This window comes from Dromaius novaehollandiae, chromosome 3 (genome assembly GCF_036370855.1).
Source record: "Dromaius novaehollandiae isolate bDroNov1 chromosome 3, bDroNov1.hap1, whole genome shotgun sequence".
Taxonomy (NCBI): domain Eukaryota; kingdom Metazoa; phylum Chordata; class Aves; order Casuariiformes; family Dromaiidae; genus Dromaius; species Dromaius novaehollandiae.
The window spans coordinates 81,835,178-81,863,037 of NC_088100.1; the positions used below are offsets into that span (position 1 = coordinate 81,835,178).

The window sequence follows — 27,860 nt, forward strand, 5'->3', positions numbered from 1 at the left end:
CCCTGACTGTTCCTCCTCCTCTTTCCTTTCCTGCTACCCCTAGTTATACACACACAGCTTCGTGAATCATGAGAATTGATGAATGTTTTAGAAAGGGCAGCACAGCCTCTGAGCAATTTGCCTGCAGTGTCTCCATTGCAGTCGTGTTCTTTCTGGGACATGAGCCTGCCCCATCGCCCCTGCTGCCCTTGCGGCGATTGTCTCTTTCAGGAGTCAGAGTGAGATTCAAATTCCCTTTCTGGTCCTCCTGTACTTCACAGCAAGTGCCATTCCCACTGCTCTGTGCAGGAGCCTGTGCTGGGGTGGTTGTTTGGTTGGCAGGGCTTTTGTTAGGCATGGCAGGTTTAGATTGACTGACCTTATTAGAAGGAGCCTCTGACAATGAGATGCTTTCTTAGCCACTCATACTGTAGCTGAGCGGACCTGTTTAAATTGCCCTTCTTTGACTGTCCTCTTTGAGGATCACTTTGTTTTCTTCAGTGGTACAGTGAAAATAACAAAACTTCAGTTTCAATAGCTATGGGATACTAGCTTGCCAGTTTTGGAAAGTGGGTAATGTTTGATTTTTTTTTTTTTCCTTTTCTGCTTTCTTGTTTATTGATTAAAGTGGAATCTCTGAGTAAAGAAGAATATGGTTTATCAGAGGTGAGCTGGAGTTCTATAGCTGGATGCCTTAATGTCCACTGAGCTGTAAGAGCACTGCAGTTTCCTTATAGATCTAGGATCGCTTATATGATGTCAAATGTTTACTGAGGAATTTACTGTTTGTTGCAAAATGCTGTTGTAGAGCTCAAAACTGCATGGCATTTGTGGGCTAGTGGGCTAGTCAACAAATCCAAAGTATATTAAATCAGCACAGGGGCTTTCTAGATAAATCATGCTGTTACTCCTAGGTCATCTTCAGATTTATTTTGAATTACTTTCTTAGAATGTACTTAAATGCAGATCTTTGTTTAACAGCTTACGTATACTTAAAAGCTGACTTCCTGAATAGCTTCCTTGCCCTAACCTCAGGGTTTTCCATTGCTCACTGGCTATTGTCAATTGAAAAAGTCTATAATGCCCAGAAATCTTGAATGAAGTTAAACTAGAAGTGCTGGTTCATCCCATTTGCTGTACAAACAAGTCTTCTTTTGTAAAGTTAGGTTGGACTTTCCTCAGACAAATCATATACATTAAGTATGAACAACCAGAAACTTCAGATAAAGTGCTATTTTGTCTAATCCATTCTGGGTTTATGAAATGTCATTTCAGGTTTTGTAGCTGTTTCAGTATTTGCACAAATAGTAGCTGTAAGCAGTAAGATACATGCTTAGTCCTAAGTAAATGTAAGCTTTGTAGAGAAGCAGGGCACTAAGGTGTTTAGTTTTGTTTAGAGACTACAGAGTCTAACTGGCATTTCAGAAATGCTTTGAGTGTATTTGCTGAAAGTATATTCAAAAATGCTTCATGGCTCCATGTATGGAGCCATCCAGTTGTAATCTTGATTACTTTTTGCTCTTTTTCATGTATTTATAATTTCCCTTGCATGTGTGGTTTTTCTTTTTTATCTCACCAGCCTTACTGGCAGCTTCTATTTTTGTTTCAGATACTTACATATATGAAAGGAATCTACCTTTCACAGCAATTTACTTAAACTGATTAAAGGAAGTAGAAGGAAAATTGAACTATTTTTGCTATAAGAATTTCAGACACTACTTTGAACAGCAGTAATCAAACATTGCAAAGCATACATATCTTTTCAGTGTGTTTCTAGTCACTTAGGGTTTACTTCTTGATGTACTCGGAAATTTCCGTTTCCCTAATGCTGAGCAACTTGGCAGCCAAATACAGTCAGCATTTATATACAGCATGTTTCCTGCCTATCTTGCCTGTAAGAATCCATATTCTAGGCATTCTCAGAGCGTGCTTTATGTCTCTGTTTCATACAAAACGTTTTTGCTGGAGAAGGATGACGTGGATTCCCCTGAATGTAATTAGATTAAATTGCGAAAGTACTTGTCTGGCTTGTAGGAAACGCGGATTCATCTTTCTGCAGTAACAGAGACTGGGAGTCATATTTCTTAAGACCTTCTCTTAGAAGGCAGCAGTTGGGCATTGGGTCAGAAAGCAAGCAGACAAGTTAGAGCATGACTACTGTCTTGCTTAAGGTATTCTTCTGGATTAGGGGTGATCAGGATTTTGAAGATGGCTTATCTGTTCAGTAAGAATCTAATACCATGTCTGTTTTTAGGATTGTGAACTGAATTGAAAAAAGAGGTGGATATTTAGCAGTAGCAAACAAGATAGGGCTTTGGCTGCATCCATGGCTTAGGCAGCTGACTGAGCACGCTCAGCTATGGGAATCCTTTTCTTGGGTAACTAAGTCCTGTAAGGTGCTGTTGTGCTTGGTTTGGGGCTCTGAGTTCTCACAGGCACTGAACAGCTGTGATGCCAAGTGCTGCACCACGTCGCATCAAAGCGTTTCCATGTGTCTGGCCCTGAGGGCCTGAGCGGAATAGAAGCATATAAACCGCTGAGAGGAGTGTCTCTTGGTGCAGCAAGAGCACCTCTTCCAAAGTCATTAGCTGATCTGTACTGATCTGTACTGCATGATGCAGAAAAGCCTTAAATTAGTCAGCTGGATCAAATGATACTGTTTGAAGATGTTGCCAGTATTCACTTGCTTTCTAGAAAATCATCAGTAGAAGAAAATCTGTCTGTGACTGGCCATTGGCCAACACTTTAAAAGCAAGTACTGAAACTGATATTAAGCCCTAGCATGTATTTGGTTCCATGCTGCCACTCTTTTCAGTTTTCCTGTCTGAGCACAGGGTAGCTAGGCAAACAGAACTTTCAGTGTTTCACTGAATTCCCTCCTCTGTTTTGCATGAACCTCTGAAGTGTTGTGCATGATGATGAGCAAAACAGTCAGCCTATTCCACGTTTGACATGTGTCTTGAGATCAGTTGGACTGTACTGCACTATGTGTTAGCCCTGAGATGCTTTTCTCTGGCTTGCTGCCAGCTCTCTGGAGGAGGCAGGGAACGGCTGCCCAGGAGCATGTGGTGCCCTCATAGCTCCTGTCCATCTCCTGTGCCTGGGTGTTGCGTGGTGCTTATAGTTGGGGTCCTCTGAGAGAAGAAAGGCTGGGGCTAGAGGCATGCTCAGCTCCCAGTTAAGATGATGTCAGCTGTGAGGGCTTTGAGTTGACCCACCACCTGGAAGTCATGTAAGGTCTTGATTTATCTAACGATGTTATGCATTGGTAAGTTGTTCGCTTGTTCGCAAGTCAGCTGTAGGATAGAAAGTTTTCCCATAACGAGATCTAATCTTATAGCAGTTAAATGTCAAATCTGGGATGCTTGAAACTTAAACCCTGCTTAAAAAAAAAGGAAGGTACAAATAGGAAGTAATATTAGTTGTTTTAAGTAGTGCTTTATGTATAGGAGTAATGCCTTGAGCCATGGATCAGTTTAATAACTTTTTGTGCAAAGCAAAATAATTGACAAAACACTAATTGCTTTGAATTTGTGGGGAATGTAGTATTGGATGTGTGTAAATATACCAAAAACAGAAGGGTGAGCAGTCTGGAAGACCCAACTAACGGTAATGAAATTATCCACTAATGCCTGTCTGTGTATAATTGCAGCTCTCCAAACTAAATCAGCACTTGTCTTAAATTTCTCCCTGCATATGATTGTGTCTTGTTACAGATCTGTAGAAATGCTTTAGAAATGTGAGTTTGAATCTTGCTTTGTATTTGTACTAACGACCGCCTCATCCTCCCTCCCGACCCCCAAGTCAACTCAGCTTTAAATGTGTAACCAGTCATTTGAGTGAACAATTTTTTTTTTTTTTTTTTGCTATATGAACTAGCTGAGGGCTTTTCTAACTGGAAGCTCCTACTGCATCTTTCATATCTGAAATCCAGTTTTCTAGGCAGACTTTTAATGGAGTGAATATGTTGAGCAGGAAAAAAAAGCTGTAATAGAAAGGCTTGTAAACTAACCTATGCTTTCTTGGGCATAGAAAGTTTACTGTTTCCTGAAATAAAAAGTTGTTGCATTGTAGTGATTAGCCAGCTATTTAAAAACAGATCTATTTGATTTTATATACTTTCCCCTCCTGTAGTTAAAGCTATTTGGAGCTATTATAGTCACCCTGCTGAGCAGTAAACACTTCTCTTGTCTTTGCTGGAACATGTTGTTGATTTTTATTTATTTATTTATTTTAAACACAATTAGAGCTGGGTAGCTAATGTAGATGACCATTTTTATTAAATTCCAATGGAGAAAAAAATGAATTGTGATTGTGACTTGCAAGGCATGTTTTAAAGCGATGTGTGCCTACTTAGCAAATTTGTTAAGCATTAAGTTCTGGTCCTACTGGGTGATCTTCTTTGGGGAGAAGCAAAGACGTTTAGATAATTACGTTAAATGTAACTGAAAGAATTTTTAATTTGGTACCTCTAGAACATTGTTACAATATTGTAATAAGACTTGGACTGGACGGGGACAGGAGGTTGCAGCGTTGCTCCTCCGTAGGTCACCTGCTACTGAAGGGGAAAGGAATCGGCAACTGAGCTGAGCGGTGGAGCTAACCTGGCCAAATCCCTGCGATGCCTGCGTTGTAGCTGGGCTGTGCATTGTGTGTGTGGTTTTTTGTTGTGGTTTTTTTTTTCCCTGCTGCTGCTGTGCATCTTGTGGCCTGAGAAAGTAACAGCAGGTGGTGGCAACAAATGCATTATTCTAGTGATGCTTCCCATGCATCTAATGTTTTGTTTAGTGTCTCTACGACTTGGCCAGTTGCCTTTCTGTTTTTTCAATAAGCTGAAAATACCTGTGCAAAATAACTTGTTTTACAGCAGTCAGTGTGTTTTGCCTGACAGCCTGAAACTGCCAGGTTTTTCTAGTATTCCAGATTAATCTTTAGAAAGTTCAGTTTCTACTAAGCTTTAACCTTTGTGCCTCAGAATGCAAATATTCAAAAAAGTTAACTCCTTTGCTTGTATTTTAGCATTAGTCTTTTTAATTTGTTACTTATTAAATCTCTCTCTTGTATACTTGATGTGCTACCCCGTTCTTAAACAGTTTCAGTTGTTTTCAGTCTTGCCCTAAGCTTAGCTTTCTTGTTTGAATGAATTCTGTGCGAGTGCTGGTATAGTCTACTGAGCAGACTACACATCAAATGCAAGTTACTTTGTAAGGTTAGATTAGAAGTTGGTATTTTGTTTCATTGAAAGCAAGCTGCAAAAGCAACTATGTCCTGTAGTGATGGCACAGGAATGTCATTTGACCATCTGGCTTCTTTGTGTATTGCACCAAATTAACATACTGAAGCAGTTTACGGTTAGAGATGTAAAGAAATGAGTTGGTCTGGCATATTTATCTCTGGTTTGACTATGTGCTTCCTTTTTTTTTGTGTGTGTGTGTGTGTGTGTGTGTGTGCGCGCAAAAGTTCTCTCTCCAGGACACAGCTTACTGGGTTTTCCCCCCCTGCTTAAAGGGCCTTGGATGTGTACATGTACTTTCGAAGTGTATTACTGGGAGACAGTTAAAGTGCTTACAGTAGAACATCAGTTTTAACTGAGTATGCAATTTTAAAAATCATTCAAATGGATTTATGGGGGGGGCAGGGTGGGGGGAACGCAACAAAACCCCCTGATCTAGTGCACAAAGCTTTGAGGTTAGTATCTCCTGCTCTGCTGTTCCCGTTCACTGTGTGACAAGGGGTTCTGGGAGGCAAGTTGAGCATCCAGTAGTCTGTGTTCCTCACTCCCACCTTGGCAATTTGACTTGCCTCAGACTTTCTGAAGACTGTGCCCAAGTAACTTCCTAGAATTTGCAAATTTATGAGAGTTCAAAATGGCACTTAACTATTACATTTCAAAACCTAACTGTTGCCTGCGGTAGTTTGTGCTGACAACGCCCCCCCCCCCAATTTTTTTTAAAAACAGTTAATGTTAAAGAACTTGAAAAATAATCAGGCTTAAGAGCACATGCTCCTCAGCTGATAGGAGAGAGCTGATAGGATAGTGGAGAGGTAGAGCTCTCTTGTAAACACTTAGGAGGAGGGAGTGAAGTATGAGGAAGCCCTCATTGGTCTTTGTTCAGCTTCAGGAAAAAACTCCTGCAGGGCTTTTTCTTGTTTGTCTAATGAGTGTTTTGCATTTCTTTTTCAGCGTGCATACTTTTCTTTTAAAATCATCACAGTAATTTGGGACAGTGAAGGGCTTGGAGGAATTTTGCAAAACTTGACATTCTTTATATTTTGGCAAGATTTTCTTCCAATTACAGCCATACTTGCACAGTGTATGAACACACAAAGTGACTTTTCTGTTGAAAGGAAAGTGAGAATCACAAATTCAGGGAAAAAAAGGAATTTGGAGGGAGGAAAGGGGGAGAAGAAACTTATCAACACTTTATTTCCTCTTTAAATGGTTATTATTGGATTTCTCACTCCAGTATTATTGATAGAGTTGCCTGTGAAAACCAGAATAAGCTCATCAAAATGAACATGTGAAAATAGCAACTTCCAGATATTTTTGGAAGGTTTTTTCATCAGGAAACTGCCCCTCAGGATACAACTGCTAGATAACCTGACTTCTTTTTCAGATAAATTTCATATTTGGGCCATTTCTTGTTGGACTAGGGCTTTTTTTAGGCTTTGTTTAAACTTTGTTGTTCTGCATATTTGAGCATTACTGATTTTTTTATTCTGATTTATTATTAAATTTTTATTCTATTTTTCCTAATACATTTTCTTCTTGAGAAATGGACAGATTTTTCCAGATAAGAATTGCTGCATAAATTAGATGCAGAAGCCTGTTTAATTTCCACTTCTTATGTTTTCAAATAATAGAGGAAATAAGTCACCCTTTCTCTTAAAATTCGAAGTTAGCTCTCTTGGACCACTTCATGAGCTTAAAATCCAAAAGCTTAGTTATTTCCATTTGCTTTGAAAGCATAAAATTAAATCAATTAAGGAGATTATTTTAAAGACTATGTATTTTTTCAGGAGGACCCAAATGATATCGACCCAAAAAGGAAAGATGTGCGTGGCAGCAATGGGGAGGACAAAGCACAAAATGTGGAGACGCTACCTCCAGGTATTGCAGTAATATTTCTTTTGAAAAATTCATAGCCATAAAACATAACCACCTGAAAGACTCATAGCCATAAAACATAGCAATTGTTCTGATGCTAACGTTTTTGCGGTTTGGAAGCAACAGGATTACTTTAGAAAACTTGTACCCCTATATTCTTAAAGCTTCAGTGTCCTTAAATCTCACCTGCTTTACCACTCCTTTGGGTTTAAAGATATGTAGAAGCTTTTTCTTTGTTAGTATGTTTGTAGCTGTTGTTCTGCAACAGGTTCTAGCTGCTGGAGAAGCCTCAGGTACACAAAGTCTGTTTCCCTCCATGGATGATGCTGGTGTGTAACAGAAGTCATCTGGGAGTAGGAAGCTTGGTTGAATCTTCAGTTGGAAACAGGCTTTTTTAGTTTCATCAGGCTTTTGTGAAGATGATGTGATGTGGCAGTTTCTCTTAGAGAGCGTGCAGATGGTGTGCCTTCATTTTTCATCTCAAACTTGCTTGGTGTTTGTCACATCCAGGCAAAAAAACAGAGGAAATAGGATTTTTTTCTTCTTCTTCTTTGAATGAAATGGAAGCATGCCTTGAAGATGAGGTAGGAAAACTAAATGTTGTGGAACTTTTGTCTCATGACTTGCCTCCATAAAACTACTTTTACTGCTAAAAATTTCATGTCAATGAGATTTAACATATAGCTAGAATTGACACACCAAGGAATGCAAAAAAGTAAAATAGGTTTGAGTATTTTACACCATATCTAGAAAGTAAGTTTATTGCACAAAGAAAAGAATTTCTCCTGTTCAGATGGCCTCAACATGCATTATTCTTTTGCTACTAACTCTAATGCTTGACTTACATGCTTGGCAAAGCCACACATTTGTGAAAAAGTATGAGGTCTCGAAGAAAGAACTAACCAAGGTGAAGTCTCCTTTAAGCAGCTCTGTGCTTCCGTCTCTAATAAATTGTTAGGTATGATTTCTGTTTCTCAGTCCTAGAATCCTGATACAGCATAAATAAGCTATTGGAAATTCATGGCTTTTTTTCCTTTGGCCTGTTGTATCTTTGCCCCCTGCAGAGGGGAAGCAAGACTGTGGTCATGTATGTGTGCTTTTTGGCAAAATTTATACTTTGTGGATGACTTTGGAAATCCTAAAAAGAAGAGAGCCTGGGTTCCCTATGCAGGTTTCTGGCAGGTCTTTCCAAGTATTTTTCTTTAACAGGAGCCTCTACAAATATATTTCCTAGTTCTCTTGTTACTAGACAGGTTAGCTAATTTCACTCCTTTAGCTAGTATTCCTATTTCCACTTTTTGAAGGTTTAGGTATTCTGGGCCAAACTCTATATGCTTCTTCTAAATAAGATCTTTCTTTCGAAGTAGCTGTTTGACTACTAGAAGAGATGGGAAGGTCATAGGTGGAAAGGGAGAGATCAGAAGCTGGAAGGGTTAAAGGCAGAAGTAAGATTAAATGTCAAGTAGAACAAGCCTGGCCTTTTTTGTTTTGTCTATTAATCAGTCATCTTTGTGACTTGATTTAATAAATAGGAGAATCATCATATTACTGCATAGTAGTATATGGGTCTCTAATCAAATGTCAGAGGCTACACGGACAGAATTATGCACTCTTAAATTACAGTTTTGATTGATTTCAGTTTGTATAGGCAAACTTTTGAATTCTCATGGCAATGAAACTTTGAATTCATATTTGTGCAGGTACTTTGTGCACCACTTTAAAGCATAGTTCTAAACTTTAGGAAGACTTTTTTCCCTTTGGTTCAAAATCCTTTCATGCTTTTCTGTTGTGGTTAGAAGACCTGTGGTTTAGGTTTCAGCCTCTTACGCAGTGTAACATGTTCAGAGCTCCTAGAATGCAAGGAATTGTATACAGTCTTTAATCTTTATACGAAACCATTCTAAAGATAAACTACTGCTTTCTTTCTTTATTTTAATCCTATATACATCAGACTACATATCCTCTGTCATTTGACCTTTAATACGCCGCAGAGGTCAGTTTCTTGTTTTGTGCACATAGTAGTGTTAGCTTTTGTAGTTAAAAGACCCCGAGTTCTCTGCATGAGTAACAAAAGCAAAAATGTATAGCCAATACTTTTTAGATCAGTTATTTCAAGATTATATGTACTTTAGTTGTATTAAGTTAAACATTTATGATCATATGCTTATGAGTATGATCGATGGTGTACTCATATGAATTGTGGTATACTTTTACCAATGTCTTACTGAGTGAAGAGGCAGTCAACTACATCTTTTGAACTTGGTGTTATTTTTGAATACTTCAAGGAAACTAATGATGAATCTGACAAGTTATAAGTACTTTTATGCATAAATAAATATTGCTGCTTCAGCTTTGGTTTCCAGTGTTGGTTTTTCCATTTTACTTAATATTAGCCAGGAAGTGATTCTTCTCAAAGAAAAGGGTTCAAATCACATTGTCACACAAGTGAAAATAAGAATTTCTACTGTTATTCAACCACCCCTTTTGTGAGTTAAAGAGGCTGTAGAATCTCTTAATGCCTGTAGGTCAAAATAATTGTATTTTGAGTATCCTCCTGCTTTTAAACTGCACTCGGTCAGAGAGAGGACATGCGAACTCTGGGGCAACCGTGTATCCATCCATCCATCCATTCCAACTCTGCTGTCTGGGTGTGGATTTATCTGCTATTCTTTTTTTCTTCTACTTCGCTTTGAACAGCTGCTTTTGCTGTTGTTCCCTCACCCTCCCACCCATGGATCTGATCCATATTCCACACAATTCACAGGATTTTCTGCAGGAACCAGAGCCAGGCTTTGCCTGCTTCCTGCCTCCTGAGGCCAAATATACTTGTCTTATATCTTGTAGGTTATTACTGCTTTTGAGTAAATTTAGCCCTAAGACCTATCTTGACCCCCCCCCCTTTTTCTTTTTCCTTCTCAAATTTGTTTTACTCTTCTTGGACTAGTTTTGCATTTTCTGGTTTTAAAATCTTGGAAAATAGTGAATGGTAGGTTTTTAATGAATTTTAGCAAACTCTGCTTGGATTGAAACTGGCATGCAGCAAAATATACAATGCGAGCATTATTTTTTTTAAAAAAACTATGACTACTTAAAGGTACAGAACAAAAAAAATCAAAATATTCTTCTGGTTTAAAATCAACCAGATTATTATTGCAAGAATTGCAGTGAATTGTAGTGTTTCTGCTGATTGCCATCTCAAAAACTAAAATTAGATTTGGGAAATATCTGCTTCTGTATGTGGACAAAAAGAAAAAGCTTCACTGGGCTTTTTCCTCCTTGTTTCTGCTCAGTTTCTCAAGCTCAGAACAGTCAAACTGATGACTAACATGAAACCAAAGAACATTTAACCTCTGCACCTATGAAATAGGCACTTTTTGTCAAAAACAATTTTAGCATTTCAGTGTACCCTGGGTGCAGGTTCTTAGCCAGTTCAATGATTTCTGGCTCCATTTGATTCTGATGGCAAACCTTGCAGTGCATCTAGTGTTGAGTTTCAGTTATTAACTTATTGTAAGCTTAAATCTCAGTATAGTTGACATAAGACACAGTAACTTGAATTTGGTGTTACAAACTTAATTTAGGTTTAAATCATCATTGCATCTTCTGATATTCATTATACCTGGCAAACTGACTGAAACTTGGGAAACCAGGCAGCCAGCTGACTCCCCAGAAGAAATTAAACTGAATATGCTCCTGTGCCTGTATCCTGGGAAACATTTATCATAGGTTATCATATATATCATACCATATATCCCATATCCTGGGAAACCATACCTGCTATTGAAAAAGTATTTATTAGTCAACCCTCATCTTCAAAATTCAATTTATAAATTGTCAAAAATGCAAGTCGTTCTACAAAAGTAGGCTAGACAATATTCTTAACTTTTTGCAGTGGTTCACTTGAATTATTACAGCTTATAATCACCTGGTCAGCCTATGCTGCATATTCTAGTTAGTAAAGAACTCAATCTGTTCAGTAAAAACACTTGGAGTGCCATCACCCTCGCCACCGGTGCGAATGTATTACAGCTCCCTCTCCGCCACAGGAGCAGATGAGGATGGCAGCATGGCTTGACACAGGAGTTGTGTTAGGATCCGTTGGAAATTGGAGGTAGTGCTGCCTGCAGGGCAGAAGTTCTGTATGAGCATGATTGAGGTATAGATCCTAATGAATACATTGTAAAATGGAGTAATATGCTAAAGTCGTCTTTATTTTTGGATGAGAAAAGCAGTGATGTGACATGCTGTATTTTCAATAATAGTAAATATAAGTTGTAGATTGAAGCGATGATATAAATTGGAAATAAAGGTGGTAATACACAGGTAGTTACCAAAGAGGTTGCAAAAATACTGGGGAACACTGTGTTATATGAGGCAGATACTCTTGTGATCTACGCTGTCTCTTCCAGTTCCCTGAATCAAGCCACTCTGCATTTGAATAGCTTTGTTGCAACTAAGGGTAAGTGTGTTTTTTGTAAACTATTCTGTATTAGGCTATTCCTGGTGTGGTAGCTGCCTGAAGTGTAAACTTGTCTTCAAAGGGTAGGTTTATGGAAATAGTCAAAAGGCTAATGAAAACTCTCTTGCCAATCTGTGAGCTATCAGCAGCAGCTAGAGTTTCCTTTTGTTAAAGTTTTTCAGTAACTAGAATTTGAAAATCTGTATTTCTCCACCCAGTTATTTTCCTGTAGGTTCCCCTCAGGGCTGCTTCAAGTGGCTGATAAATGTTTTGCTGTCTGTTTTATTTAACTCTCCTTCTGGCTTCCCCATGTGTGTGTTTGTGTGAGCTTCTTTAGGAAGGTAATTCTTGTGTAGTGGTAGATATGCAGTATAAATTGGTTGGATAGCTCTTAAACCAGCAATTGAAAAACATGGGCACTTTTCTACTCTGCAGCTGAAATTGGATGCAGGAGGTTTCTTTAAAAAAAAAAAAAAAAAAAAAAAAAAACCAAAAAAAAACAACCAAACAAAAAAACTGTTTTTTACCTTCTCCTGCTATGTGAACTGCAAGCAATTTGCACCTTGGGTCCGAGTTGCTCTTGTAGGTTAGCTCCTCAGACAATTCTGAGATTGGAGAATTTTGAATCAGCTTGATGATACACATCTCGGGAAAGAGCAGGCAATCCATTCTATTTGTTTAAGGAAAGTGTTTTCTCAATATTGGCATCCTCTAGCAGAAGTTCATACACACTAGATGGGATATTGCTCATGGCTAGGAAGTTTTGAATGAGGCTGGCCTTAGTTTTCATACTGTGTGCGCTGGGAGAAGGAGTAAAGGCACACATGAAACGTCTGAGCAACCTCTAACTCTCATTAATAGCTATTATAATCATATTCCTTCTGTGCACATCAGCAGCATATGCCTAAAGTGTAGTGTTGTCTAAAAGCTTGGCTCAGAAGGAGTGACATCTCTGCAATCTGCCACTTGCTGAACTTAACAGAAGTACCTCAAAAGTTTTGTGTTGGTTAGGAAAACAGTAAATATAAACTCCTCCGCAGTCTGTAATAAACAGTGACCCCAAAGGCAATAGCTTTAGCTTTATGCCTGTTGTTCTTTCCTTTTGCCAACAACACTCTGTTCACCGAAAAACGGTTGCAGCAGATCCTTACACATATCCATGTTAAATGTCTGTATCAGAATTAGCGCTCTAATTTTGAGTTATGGTAGGTATAAATTTGCTGTAGGTAATGTAGGATTGGCTGTCACTAGGCAATAATGGAAGTGTGCGTTTAGAGGGACTGATAATTTTAAGACACTTACTAAGTATCATACTTTTGTTTTTATAGCCAAAGATGGTGAATGTTCTGAAATTTTGTTCTTGGAGGATGGATGTTAATTTTTCTTTCAATTTTAGGTAGACCCATTCAAGTGTTGCTACTGGTTACATAATAATATGGTATTTATTAAAGAGAAATTAATCTGTGAATCAGTTTTGAATGTAAAGGAGGTTGCACTATGTCACATGATTCATATTGGAGAGCTACCGCTCAGCCTGTATAAAATACTGGGGTTTTGTGTGTATCTTTCTTCTTTCTAGAATAATGTCTTGTACTTCTAAAAGACCTATTCCTCAAACAGGTTAGGTTAAATTATAGGTAGTTACATTTTTACTTCTGTTATGAGACAGTAGTAAATTAAATTGTAATGTCTCTGAAGTCTGAACTGAATTTTTAGAAGTAAATGCGTCTTGGGTAAAACTGTAGCCAGACCATTTGTCACCTTAATGTGTGTGGATACGTGGAGGGTTTTTTAAAGAGAAGTTGTGGTAGCTGGGATGAAGAAAACTGTAGCTGAGACAAAACGTGGTCTAGTGATTACGAATAAGCAGGGATCTATAAAACTGTTCAATTTTGCATTAATTCACAAGGTGTTCTAGAGCAAATTAATGTGCAGAAGTGAATGTGATGTTGTGCTCCTCACAATGCTGTTGAGGGTTAAGTACTTTCTTGCAAAACCAAGACCAAGTGATTTCAGCAGTTAGTTTGAATTGCTGAATTCTGTCCTTTAAATTACAAAGATTAAATTGGGTATTTTTCTGTTTTTCTATTCTAGGAAAAGTTCGATGGCAAGATTTTGATCAAGATGCTTATGTTAGCGCTACCATGGTGCGATCCGGTCAGGATCCATACGCCCGTAATAAGTTCAATCAAGTAGAAAGCGACAAACTGCGAATGGACCGAAACATTCCTGACACGAGGCATGATCAGTAAGTGCCAAACCAAGCCATGTTTGACTTCAATTCGCCTTTTTTAGATTTAGGGCTTTTGAGAAGCAGGTGTTTTTTCCAAAATAGGAGCTCTTCAGCTTTCCAGGTGGCAGTAACAGTGAACTGTGGTGTGATTCTTAAACAGTGGGGTAAAAAACGCTAAATCTTGTTCAGATTCTTTTGTTTTTAGGACTTCCATTGGTGTGTATTCTGTATCCAAACTGGTGCTGAGTTAGACAGTCTTGTTCCTCTTTATCTGATGTTTTTTCTTGGTTTCCACATTTGTAACTGAGGTTTTGTCTTAGCTGCCCTCTGTTGATTGACACCTCAGCCAGCACAACTCTGGTTAGTATCCCTGCAGTAAAGCTGTTGAGGCAATGAGCCACAAACTGAAATACAGGAAACTCCATTTAAGCAAAATAAAAAGTTTTTTTTGTTGTGAGGGTGATTGAGTACTGAAACAGGTTGCCCAAGGAGGTTGTATAGTCTTCATCTTTAGAGATAATTCAAAAATTCCTGGACAACCTGCTCTAGCTGCCCCTGCTCAAGCACAAGGTTTGGACTAGCTGATCTCCAGAGGTCCCTTCCCACCTCCACCATTCTGCCATGCCATTTTTCGAAGTGCGTGAAGTCTCTCAACTCTCAGACCTGAAGGAGTTCATTTATGCACACCTGAAGAACATGGGACAGGTTTAAATGTGAGACACTAAAAACTTGCACAAATTCAGAAAACACTATGCTTCAGAGCAAGAAAAAAAATCTGATTTTTATTAGAGAAGACTTTTTTGTTTTAATAAAAACAGTTTAAATGACTTCCACTAGTCTTGTTTAAGCAGAATTGATTAATATGAAAACATGAGCTGCTCGTTATGACATCAATAGTTTGCTTAAAGGAAATTAGTTTGAACTTCCCTGCAATTTTTAAGTTAGGCATTTACAGTCTCAAAGCATAGAACTAGCCAACAGTACGTAGTTAATTTGCCTAAATGTTATTGCAGTTAGGATGAGTGTACTTTCATAGCTTTGGAGGTAGGAGTACCTGGAGGAGACACCAGAGAGAGATAAGAAAGGTGCTTTTTTCTCTCTTCTATGCCATTCCTGATTAAAGAGCTTTTACAAAGGAGACTTGTATAAAAATTTAGACATTCAACATGTCATTTTAAATCCCTTGCATAATAGCATCTTTTTTGGTTCCTTTAAGCAGGTTGTATTGTAGATAGAGTAAAGGAAGCCTTATATAACTGAACATTAATTGGACTGTGAAGGAAAAAGAAACCAGTGTTTTTGCTGTGAAAACACTGAAAAAGCATGATGTTGCCTACAGAATACCGAACAGTTTAGAAAGGCTTTTGAATTGCTTTCATCGCATACACTGTTTTGTACAAGAAATCTGTTTACTGTTTTTAGATGAGGTGCTCCTTTTCTGCAAGAGCAAAACTCAGCCACCAAATTTACAATTTTTGTAAATTCTCAGATGAGAGTATTCTGAATTTTAATCTCTGAATCTAAGTTTTCTGGATATTTAGTATGTTCTGGCTGGGTCGAACTGGGATGAAATTAATATCTGCTGTGGAGCTGCTAGTTTTTTCTTTAAGAAAAGAAAAATGTAAATGAGGAGATCTTATTTTTTATGTAAGCAGCTCTTACTGTATCGATGTGTAAAGAAGGGTATTTGATTTTAAAATAGCTACCTAATACCTTTTAATGGTGAAATTACCTAGGCTGTTTAGAAGCAGTTTAGCAAGATTGTATGTTAGTTTTGTAAAAGTGTGTGTAATTATGTGCTTCTTTTTAAACTAGATCGTTTGGTGTTTTTTGCACCTGATGAACTTGTACCAGCATGAGGTTAAGACAAAAAGGTTCCACCTACCTTCTTTGTGAGAGCCTTTCAGCAGTACTGGAAAACACTTTGGTTTGCCTGCTTAAGCTGCTTACCTTAAGCAAAAGGGAAAAGTGAGAAACAAGCAGATACAAAGTAAGAAAGGAAAGAAGACGCCTACAAATTCTCAGTTCAGGAGGTGCTCAGACTTTCGCACTTCCAACTGCTTTCAGAAACCTCCGAGTTTCCTTTCTTCTGTTGTAGTGTGATTATGACAGGTCTCAAACTATGAAGGATCCCTATTGTGGTGGTTTTTGGAGACCCAGAAGGTAGGTGTCACAGTCACAACAGGAAACCTCCACAGTTGTCTTCCTGGTAGGGTAAAATAACCTCCCAAATGAGATGAAAGGCAAAATGCTCTTTTATTTCTTTTTGTGGACCCAAGTCCACCACAGTCACTTTGGACCAGTGATTTCTGATCATGTATCTGGTATCTTACTGATAACTCAAGAATCATGCTAAGTGCTTAAGTTGGACTAAAGCACTGGAGCATTAGTAGGTTCTGACTTCATACCCCAGTTTTATTCATAAGTAGAAAGGAAAAACATTTTCCTGACTCTTCATTACCCGGGCTATTTTCCTTGCATCTGTTGAGCTGAATGGTCTTCTTGCATTGGTTAAAATGGATATTTTTCTCAATAGGTGGTTTCAACAAGCCACATGGGTTTCAAATAACCGGATAATGTTAGGAGCCAGTTCAGTGATTCAAAAAAAATTGGGGGGGGGGGGGGGGAGGGTTCATATTTTAACTGATTTCAATAGGTTATGCTAAGCATTCAATGTCTAGTTTGATGTTGTCAGTTCAGGTTCTGTGTTTCTTTTTTTTTTGTGAAAATATATTTTCTACTTGTAGAATCTAGTGCTGTAACTTGAGGAAGTTTAGTCTCCATGCCAAAAGTGGTGATGTTGTTGCTTTGGTTTGTTTAGTTTTAGCTATGGCATTTATTAGTGTCATAGCAGAATAGGAAGAGTACTACAATTGAATTGATTAAAGCAGGCATTTTTGAAGAACTAATTCTAATATAAGTAAGTCGCCTTTGAAATACATGGTGAAAACATTCTTGCAAGCTACATTCTTGCTATTTGGAAGCTTAAAAACCTTGATTTCTCTGTCAGGAATATGCAGTAGTGTTTTCCTCTGATTAGTTTTCTTAAAAATAAGAGGCTTAATTGCCTAGTGTAATTCCACCTTAAGATGTGCTCTGGCTTGATCTCTTTGCGGAAGAGAGCACTTATTTTAACATTACTTTTTTTTTCTTTCCTCTCTCCTCTAATGCATCTAATTTAACATCATGACTTACTAGCAATAGACTCAAACAAAATTTACTCACTTTCATGACCTTACCTTACTAAGAGTGGATTGATACAGTCTTTGAGTAATTGTTGCAATGCTATAATATGTGATCTTCTGGGCCAGCTTTGGATTATTGAATGTGACATTTGACATAAATTTTAATGGACTTCTATTTCAATATTATGTATTCATAGTATGCTTCTAGTATGTGCACAGATTCAAATTTTCAAATTTGTTATTTAAGGCAGATAAAAACTTTAACTACTATGTTTTCCATGGGTGCTGGGACTTCACAGATAGATGCTCAAGTTTGAGGAGTTTAAACCAGGCTGCTTGGTCTGTGCAAGTGCTTCGTGTGGTAATTAGATGGACAGTAGGCTCGCCTGTCAGGACAACTTGTAGGTTAGCAGGGAAAAAGGATACCTTTTTGGCATTGTAGGCAGTTTCTTATAGCTATTTAAATGAATTGCCAGAAGTTTGCAATAGAAGAGTCTTAATTCTTTGCTTTCCAGGAATGCATAATGACTTGTGATTTGTTGCTTCAACATTAGATGCTAGTGACAAAGCCATCTTGTACACCCACCATTTGAGAAACAAAGCTAGATATGGCCTTGCTAATCTGAGACAGAGCAATTGCAGGGTTGGCACGGGCTTAGTTTTTCTCAGAGGGAGTGAGATCACAGCTGCACAATAATGTTTTGTTTCACAGCAAGCACTAGTATTTGTGTGGTGTTATGGATGTGCTTTCCTGAAAACACAGCAATTCTTTAGGAATGTGGGCAAGGGGAAGAACCACGCTGCTGCTCGCTCTTTTATTGTGTGGGAGTTGTAACTTGCGTGGTTTATGATGCATGTCACAGACTGTTATCGAATGGGGAGAGGCCTTCTATATAGGCAGATGACTTGTTTTAAAACTTGAGGTAGGAATGTAATTTAATGCTTTTCCTCTTTCCTTAATAGCTAGTCTAAATATTCTGTACAGCAGTATTAGAATTGCTTGCTGGATTTGCTGTAGGTGTATGCTAAGCTAGCCAGGTTTGTCCACACTGAAGACTTCTAGGCCTGCTGGAACTCTACCTCGAGAGTAATTAAAGGGGGATCTGAAGAAATGACAGCAATACATCAGACCGGTGTTCGTTACTACGTGAATGAGGGTCCTTATCTTGACCTGTCAGACTGTGGTGCTTCTAGCATGAGCTTGATGTGCAATGTTTTCTACTGCTGTTAGTTTCTGGTACAATGATCAATACTGCTTTTTCAGTTTTTTTTTGTCAATGGGTTGAAGCAGCTTAATTTTATGTAGTCCTGCAGGAGTTCAAGTATTCTGGAATTTGCTTCTTTTTGCTTATTGTATTAATCTTGAACTATGACAGCTGGTGAAAAAGGAATTGACTTAGATGGAATATTCCAATATCATTACAATTTGAATGGGCTCGGTTCTATGTTTAGTTGACTCAGCATTGTTTTGGTAGTTTTGTTTTTCAAATTCTGAATTTTAAAATCTTAAACAGTTTTCTATGTTTGTGAGAAGTTGTTTCTATGAGCAAGACCAGGATGCTACAATAGCTTTAAAAATAGAAGGGAGAAGCAGACATGCCATTCTGAAGAGGAGACTTGAGGCAGCCTGTGAACCCATACTTCTTATTAAAATGTGCTCATTTACTTAGTAAATGGCTTCACTGTAAAACAAGTGCTCTGATTTCATATGGAGTTGCGTGAAAGGTGTTTGCAGTGTACTGAAGTGATGACAGTCCTGGGACTTTGAAGCTACTCGTGTCTGGCCCTGACTACTTAGTTGGTTGTGCACCAAGGCAACTACCAAAACTGACAGAGGAGATGATTCTGGTCTCATCTGAGACCAAGACATCTCAGGCTTCCTAGGCAGATGTAGGATGTGCACTAGTTTAATGGATAACGGCTTCATGATGAAGGATGTCTGCCAAGACTGGGGTGTAAATATTATGCTTAAATAACAAGGTGTTTTTCTTTTAGGTGTCAACGGAAACAATGGCGGATAGATTTGCCAGCCACTAGTGTGGTCATCACCTTTCACAATGAGGCAAGATCTGCTTTACTTCGAACTGTTGTCAGGTATACCTAAGAGAGACCTTGATTGCCCTGAAGGCCATTCATTTGTGTCAGATGATAGCTTATGACAAGGGAGAGCAATAACAATCCATAAAGCTTTTATGCACCATTTACAGAGAGAAAGCTTAGTCTTAATTTCATTGGTGCCTCCAGTTCTTACATTCTCAAATTGCAATGTTTAAAAAAAAAAAAAAAAAACAAAAAAACCCCATAATCTGCCTTCCCCTTTGGCTGCAAGTGCGTGAAAAGGTATGGAACCAGTTACCCTAAGATGTTTGGAGGTTGGAAGTATAAATGGTTTCAAGATGAGAATTGAAAAGCTCACAGAAGATGGATTCTTAGTGGCTGTTAAACTTAAGTCTCCGTAAAACTTCCATTTTACAAGTTTCCTAATCTACTGATTTCTGGAGGCTGGAAGGGAATTCTGTGGAGGTGGGGGAATAATTTTACATGTGCCTCTTTTCACATACTACTTCCTCAAGAATAAAGCAGTAACTGTTGAAGATATACTGGGCTAGATCAAACTGTGGCTTAACAAAACATAGCTGTTCTTATGACATTGTTATGGAAAACGAATGCTATTTAGTGGTGAATGCCTTTTGTGTGTGTTCATTTCAGTGTCCTTAAAAAAAGCCCATCGCATCTTATTAAGGAAATCATACTGGTGGATGACTACAGTAACGATCGTAAGTACTTGTATAGGGTCCAAGTGTGTGTGTGTGTGTGTGTGTGTGTTTTGTTTGGTGGTTTTTTTTAATCCCACCCACAAATTTTCTGTAGACACTAGTAGGTGACTCAGTGGAGAAGAGGTCGTGTGAAATGGAGTTTGAAGGGACTGAGCTAAAATCTCATCTTATTTCTTACGTATTTGTCATTGTGGAAATGTGAAGAGTTCTCATAAATACTTGGGATGTATTTATTAGTTACTACTAGCTGCAGAAGCAGAGCATAAAGCAAGAGCAGCCTTTCAATAGTATGCTCTCTGATGTAAAAAATTAAATAGAACTCCTAATACTTGTAACAAATATTTTGTAGCACTTCTTTGAATGAATACTGGTCCCTGTCTACCTTTTGGAAAATTCTTACCGAAACTAAAATCGAGAGTGTGGTGGGTTTGGGGTTTTGGGTTTCTTTAATAGTACTGAGCTATTCTTGAACTTAATTTGAACAGTTGAAATAGACCCTATTATCACTTTTTCTAAGAAGTTAATGTCTACATTTTCATTGCTATTTATAGTGAGATTGGGATATGTTTAAGCCTTAATGTCAGTAGAGCACAAGGCATTGTCATTCAAAGAAAACAGCTGTTTATGGTTAAATCCCATAAAAACTTTTTACACAGTGTAGTAGCACTCTAAAGTGAGCATAGAGAATAAGAGAATAAGCTTAAATAGAAGTATTTCAAGAGTGTAGAAGTAGCTTTAAATAATATAATGAGGGTAGTAATAGTTTTAAAAAAAAAAAAGTGTACACACACACACACACACACACACACACACACACACACACACACACACACACACACACACACACACGCTTTTTTCTTTATTTATGGTGAGAACCAGAAGGTGTTTTTTAAGCATTTTCTAAATTATTTGCAACCATGAACACTTTCCCTATTTTTTTTTTCTGTTGAAGACAGCCACTTTTATGCTATACAGTGCTGGATATCAAACTGGGTCTCAAAGTTTGATTTTTCTTTTAGCTGAGGATGGTGCGCTCTTGGGAAAAATTGAAAAAGTGCGAGTTCTTCGAAATGATCGCCGAGAAGGTAGGCTTAATTTGGTTGAGGGAAGGAAGGTACGAATTCGCTGTGCTACCCTATCTGTTGAACTTGATTAATTCTTTTAAATGAACATTGTGTTACTCAGATGGGATTTTCACTTTAGAAATCAGCTTGCTAGTAGAATGGAAGAAAAATAATGCATATCTGTAAATAAAAGTTATGTTGATTAATACAGGCTTATTGTTTGTTCAGTTGTACATTGCCAGCTCTCACAGTGAAACCAGCTGGAAAAAAAAAAAATTCCCCCTCACCTCATCCCTCCTTTCTCTTGCTGTACTTTGCTGAATCCTCAGTTATGCTACTCCAATTGTATGTAGGTTTTCACCGTAGAGAAATGTCATACGATCCAACTAAAAAATAACCCTTCTTTTTATGCTACCCTTAGTAGGGATCATTTTAATGATGCAGTTGACAGACAGCCCAGCAAACAGTTTGGCAGACTTGACAGGGTTTGAGCAGCTAGGAGGTCAGAAACCAAGTGTTCCAGTTCTGCTGAAGCCAGGGTATCACGTAATAAACTTGTCTTACACTTCTCTCTTTTTTGCGTTGCAAATTACTGGCTCATATCTCTGAGCCCTTCAGTCAGCAGCTTCCTGACCATGGAGCTTAGCGTATTAGATGTACACAATGGTTGTTCTACAGCTGTTTAAAATAACTGAGAGCTGACAGTTGAAATAGCTGACTATGAAATAGCAGATATGTGCATATTTATTTTTATAGGCACTCTGTCTTCTAGGCTGCCAGACTGGTCTTGGAAACAGCTAGAAACATTAGATTGTCAAAAACTAAAAATAACATGCACAAAACCTTTGCTGTCCCATAATTAAAGTTATTATGCACTGATGAGTGCTTAGTACTTGAATATTTTGTTTGGAATATATTTGTGAACAAAGGCTTGTCAGAAAAGCAGGCCTTTTCTGACTTGCCTTGGTTGCAGGGTTCTGAGTAAGTTGATGTCATTTTACTGATCAACACAGCACTTAAAGATTGAGATAATAGTAATGGGAAAACTGACTGAAGTAAAACTCTTCTCTTTTGGTAACTGTAAGTATTAACTCTTGACTGTACTGTACATATGAATAAGTGAACTAGATTTTTCATTCATATTTAAAGATATGCATCAGTATATCTGAAAATGTAGGTATGGCTTGACACCTCTTACTGTGTTGGGAAAGAATGATAGCTTGTAAATTAAAGGTACAGTATTAGCTTACTTGATGGTTCCGTGGGATTAAGATAAAATTATTACCTATTGGACCTATCATTCTGTTCATAAAGTTTTGCCTAAATGTATGCATATATGCAAGCAGGTGATAACTTTAAAACGGAAATATTTAGGGCTTCATTTTGACTGCTGGCTTGTTACGCTTGAGTTTACACTCACTTTACTTTTTGCTTTCAAGCGTGGGCTGATGCTGATATCTTACAAACACATACAAATGAAAATTTAAGAGAATCAGTAGAATGAAACAGTGCATAAGACACTGCAAATGTAATAAGTTAGTATGGACAGCAGAGGAAAACTGTTTTTGTTTTAAAAACAAAAATTAAAATAAATGGAAGATTTCTGTGATGGGGAGCTAAGATATCAATGACTGCCTTGCTTTCTGAAGTATGTGGTAGTAGTTTTGGCCTCATAACTTTAGGACCAGAGTTTGTTATGGGAAACAGAGTATTTTGGAGGATGTGGTAGCAGGTGGAATAAATGTTCAGGGGAATGTTCTGGGTTCATTCTGTTACATGGCTGAATGTGACTGCAGAGGACTTAGTGACCCAAGTCATTTTCATTTCTTTGCCCAAAACTTGAAATTAAAGATTGGTTGGGGTGGGTGAGTGTTGTTTTTTTGTTTGTGGAAGCAGTGAGACAGTAGGTTCTAGAATACTGTAAGTTACAAATAATGAATTCAGGAAAGAGCGTTTGGAGAAGTAGAACAAATGTAGCCAGTGTGCTTGAGGAATACTTTGATGTGAAAAAACTGAACAAAACAAGTTCAAAAGTTGATAGTGGGGATACAGCACAAAGAGCAACAAGATATGATTAACTGCCAGTGCGCAACAGGTAAGATAAAGAAATGACACGGAGCATCACCAAAGCACAGATCTACAAGATACAAGTGCTCACATTTGTTGTAAGAGATCATACGAGGACCTTGAGGGGCGGTTGTTTAGTTGCTGAATGTCAGACTGAGCAAACAAGCCTGTAGCCTTTTTCTCTTAAGCTTCTTGTATTCTGTTTGGTAGAATCATATCTTGCACTTTTATTTGGTAACAAGGATGGAGAGAAATGGAGTTGGAAGAAACCAGTTTTGGTGGGAACCAATGTAGAAAGAAAAAAAATAAGTTATTCTTTGGCTTTGATCTTGAGTGACAGTGAGGTCAATGAATTTGGGCAGTCGCAGAGAAAAGTAGGGAGGAAATTTGCAAAGGGATGAGAGGAAGTTGGCTGTTTTCTATATTGAAGGACATGGCTGGATGCGTGTAAATGTAGCAAGGAACTGTAAGGGCTGCTAAGGTCATTCAAGAAGCAAATATTAATTAAAAGGGAAGGAAGGAGGGAAAGAAGCAGGGTGAATCTGTGAGAGGAACTACGTATTTGAGGGAGTTGTAGAGAAGAAGAGAACCTTCTGGCTTTACTAGAAGTTTCCTCAAAAATCTTAGCAAGGAAGGTTTAACAAACAAAAAAAAAAATGTGAGAAACAGGAAAAAGGCTGAAAAAGGGGAAGAGGCTCTTGGATGTGAATTAACATAGTATAGTGTGAAAGGATTCCAGCATTTCTGGAAAGAGTTGAGGGAAGAATGGACAGACCATTCCTGATAATGTGCCCTCCCTGCCCCCCAATTAAAAAAGTTAATTGATATTTTCATCCATCCAGTTGCAGCTTGATAAAAATAGGGCTTCTTTAAATTGACCCAATAGTAATCTTTCAGTTAGGCTAGTAGAGTCAAAGTGATACTGTCTGCTGTTGTGGATATATATGTTTCTGACAAAATGAAAGTATTTCTTTTCAGGACGTATGGTGAGTAACACTTGTCAATTTAAATGGCATTTGTCATAATATAGGCCCAGCTCCACTTGTATATCACTGTTTTGAAAAAAATGCTTAAATCCTCCTCCTCAGGTCAGAACGAAACCTGTGGACTAGGGTGCAGTAATCTAGAAGCTTGCTGGCTTTTTGTTCTGAAGTCATTTCACTGAGTTGTTAACTAGCATTTGGTTTTTGGAACAGAACTTGTGTGCTTGTGTCCTGACTGAGCTAAAGTAGTATAATTTATGGTTAACTTATGTGGTAGTTTGCCTCATTACTGTTGCTTGTTTTCCTCCCATAACTACCAAAACTTTCTTTTTCTTTGTGTCTCAGGCTTGATGCGCTCCCGTGTCAGAGGGGCAGATGCAGCACAGGCAAAAGTACTAACCTTCCTAGATAGTCACTGTGAATGCAATGAACACTGGCTGGAACCGCTTTTGGAAAGAGTAGCTGAGGTTAGTAAAGTGTTCTTCTAAAGTAATTTCTTGAAGGAGTAGCTTTTAAATTTTAAAGCAGTCTAGTATGTGCTACATTAATTTAATGCATCTTCAAGCTTTTTTCCTCTGAAATGAGATGATGATGTTCTGAGTGTTCTGTGATTAAAACCCACTTCTTGTTCATTTAATCCATGAACATAGGAACATAAAATGTGAACATTTATCTTTCCAAGCAATTAAAATAGATGCTTCTTGAATCTTTGGGGACCTTTTCAGCAAGTGTTGGAAATCTGTAGAGGAAAGCATACTTCTCCTTGACCAATATCATGTTGATGCAATTCTGTTTACCAGAATATTTATGCCTCGCTGAGATCCAGTCAGATGATGGGAGAGGGGTTGAACTGTGAAACCAAAATTCCCAAGGAAACTAATGTGGGCTGTAGGCTCTCAGCTTCTACCAAAATGGTGCTTAGTCTGTGTCCCCAAAAAGCATGGAGAGTACAAAAACACTGTTTTCTCCATGGGTTGGTTACACTTGTTAACTTGCTCCAGAGGAACTCTATCAAAGAGAAAAGTGAATCAAGTGCAACTTCAGAAAGCACTGTGAAACACTCAAGATAGGAGAATTTTTTTTCTTGTGTTCTTTTTCCAGTAAATTTTGCATTTTAATTTAACTTAATTGGACTTGAAAGGATTTCTTTTGAAATGATTTTGCTAAGCTACTCTATCTTGTTAATGTCCAGTTCCTCCCTTATCTTCTACACACTTTCCTTTGCATATCCTCAAAAAAAAGCCATATCTTCAATATACCAATAGAGCAGCTACCAGCTGGTGACTGGTTTTGCTGTTTCTGTTTGGTTCTGTGATATTTCACTGTGTTTTCCAGAAATACTGCAAGTAGCTAGACACACCAGCAGTTAAAGTCCTGTTTTGGAAGAGAAATAACTTCAGGTGACTCAAACCTGGACACTATTCAGGTGCCTAGAACCTACAAAGGAGTTAAAGAAATGTTATGTTAATTGTACTCTGTATTTTTTTCTGCCTGTTTAAAATGTTGTAGCTTCAGAAGGATTGAGGAAGTTTCTGTATAACTTAACCAGGAAAACAGATTTGAAATCATTTTTTCTGTATATATAAATAAAATATATATAAATTAAAAAAAAATTCAGAAGGAAGTGGAGAATGCTTTCTCCTAAACCGCTAGCTGGCTCTAGGATGTGGAAACTGTTTTCAAGCCCATTTCTGTAAATGGTTTGATGTATCTATCTACTTGAGAAAGTGAAAGAGTGATAGTTTGAGGGTCAGCGCAACTCTTCTGTTAGTGGGACAGATTTTGCCCTTGTCCTTTCTCTGCTCTAGGGTTTGTGGGTTTTTTGTTTTTGTTTTTTTTTTTTCCAAGGCATACTCATTTAGTTTTCTAAAAACTGATATGGAATCTGAAAAACATTTTACTTTTTCATCATAATAACAGAATATAAAACCTTTTGTTAAATTGCTGACAGGTGGTTGAAGATCCAGCATTGCATATTGTGTACTTGGTGAGAGAATCCTGGTTCATGCTTTGCCTTGTGCAGCAGCTACTTTTAGCAGCACAGAAGCAGTGAAACCCTTCAAAACTTGGTCCTCACAACTGTCACTCTGCACGCTAATCACGTGTGCCATTGAATAGTTTTCAGCTGTATTCATATAGTTTTGTACTCTTAGAAGCTTTACATACTGTTAAATAACTGATGTGGGATTCCAGTTTACTTTCAAATAGATATAAAAATGGTATTTTTGCCATTTTTGGATAGGGAAGATTCCCAGCCAGCCAGGTATGGGGTTTGATGAAGGAGCTTCTAAACTTTCTGCTTGCTTAAGTGATTAGGGCCTGGATGTTGTTTATATGTAATATATGATAGTTCTTTGTTATTTTATTTAAATGAATTGATTTTGCTCGCAGTGCAGACTGTATGTAATTTGATGTTAATTGGAAGCATTGTCTTGATGGTTTCAGTGGCAAGAAGCTGAATATACATAAACACATTTCCTCTCTGGACTCAGAAGTAACTACTTCAGGTCAGGGCTACTACAAGAAGTGCAGTATTTTCTGATGCTCTTGCTGTATCTGTTTTGTATTTGGTGGAAAGTTTTCCAAGTTCCAGAATTACCCACTTGGGATTGAATTCTGTGTGCGTTTTGGGGGCTTCCTTGTGTGATTTCCTGTGTGGTTTGAAAAAAAGTCATATCTTCTAGAAACACAATCTGAACGGAATCAATTCTACAATGTAACATTGGATGTGCTGTAATCATGCTTTAGAAAGCTGTGTATTAGACCTCTCACTTGTGTTGGGAGCACCTGAGACATCGAGATTCTCTTCAGTTGAAAGATGATCCACTGCACAATTTTCTTCTTTAAGATGGTTCTGTAGGTAGTGTTTATTGACCGTACTTCCTTAGCATTCCTGAAGGGGTTGGACAGTGCCAGGGATTTCTCTTCAGCAATTTGAGAAAAAGCTTAAAGCAGCAAAAACATGCATTAAAAAGTGCTTATTTCAGAATTCAAAACATAATGATATTTGTGTAAACTGGAGTTGGTATGCCTGCTCCCTCCTGCAGAATGGTTGTCTAATTCTCTAGGGTGCCTTTTATGCCCTCCAGAAATGTTCTTTCTTTGGCTTGCTTAGGACTGATTAAACCAGGAATCAGCAGATTTTAACCCTTTGCACCCTTCCCCCCCCCAATGTCAACATAATCAGAAGTACACAATCATGAAAATATTGGTAACTCCTAGCTGTTTCCTGAAAGCTTTTTCTATTTGGCGTTTCCCATTTCCTGTTTCTAATCACTTTGATACATCTTCTAATTTTGATTTTTCTTGTATAACTGATGTAGTGTACGGGTGGAGCATGCCTGGTGCAGAATTTAACTTCCTATCTGTTTTCACAGCATAGCTGTAACTCTTGTATCACTTTTGGAAGATATGTTTAAACAAAAAAGGCTTTAAGTAGGAGAAAGGACTAAGATTAAGGAACGAGAAGGGCATTTCTTTTTCTGTATTTGTGTCACTTTGTGACCTTGAATGAGTCACTTTTAGTTGGCACAGAACTCAGGAAAATATTCATATATTCTTTTGATTATTGTGAAGCTTAATCTTTGAAGTGCCTAGAGATTTTTAGAGCTTGTATGAAAAAGCAGTGTATGCAGAATCTTGAGGATAATTCTGATAGTTTGAGAAATAATAGACTCTACAATGTTAGTCTACTATGTAACCTCCTTACTGAATATTAAAATGAAATAGTATGCTACAAATTTCCAGGCACCAGACTCTTGCAGTATTTGCAGACTATTTCTCTCCACTATCTTTACCAGGAAGCACATGGTTTTTCAATTGTGTGTTCCCTTATAAATTATGACCTAAAACCTTCAGAATAAAGCAGGAGACTACAAAAGCAAGAATTCCTTTCTGCTTGTGTTTTGGTTTCCAAAATGCACATCAGCTTTCTAGTGTCATAACACTACAGGTAAATAATTGTTACTTCAAGGTAATTTAAAAGGAGCAGTTGCTTTTTAGTAT

General features: G+C 37.9%; 1 protein-coding gene across 1 annotated transcript in view; it reads left to right on the plus strand.

Moving 5' to 3' along the window:
• The window catches only part of GALNT2 (polypeptide N-acetylgalactosaminyltransferase 2), a 99,708-nt gene that overhangs the window by 45,819 nt on the left and 26,029 nt on the right, over positions 1–27,860 (plus strand). Inside the window, exons 2-7 of the mRNA XM_026117264.2 lie at positions 7,000–7,090; positions 13,641–13,794; positions 18,960–19,058; positions 19,674–19,741; positions 20,761–20,826; positions 24,201–24,322. Of these exons, the coding sequence (XP_025973049.1) occupies positions 7,000–7,090; positions 13,641–13,794; positions 18,960–19,058; positions 19,674–19,741; positions 20,761–20,826; positions 24,201–24,322 (600 nt within the window). The remainder of the gene's footprint in view (positions 1–6,999; positions 7,091–13,640; positions 13,795–18,959; positions 19,059–19,673; positions 19,742–20,760; positions 20,827–24,200; positions 24,323–27,860) is intronic.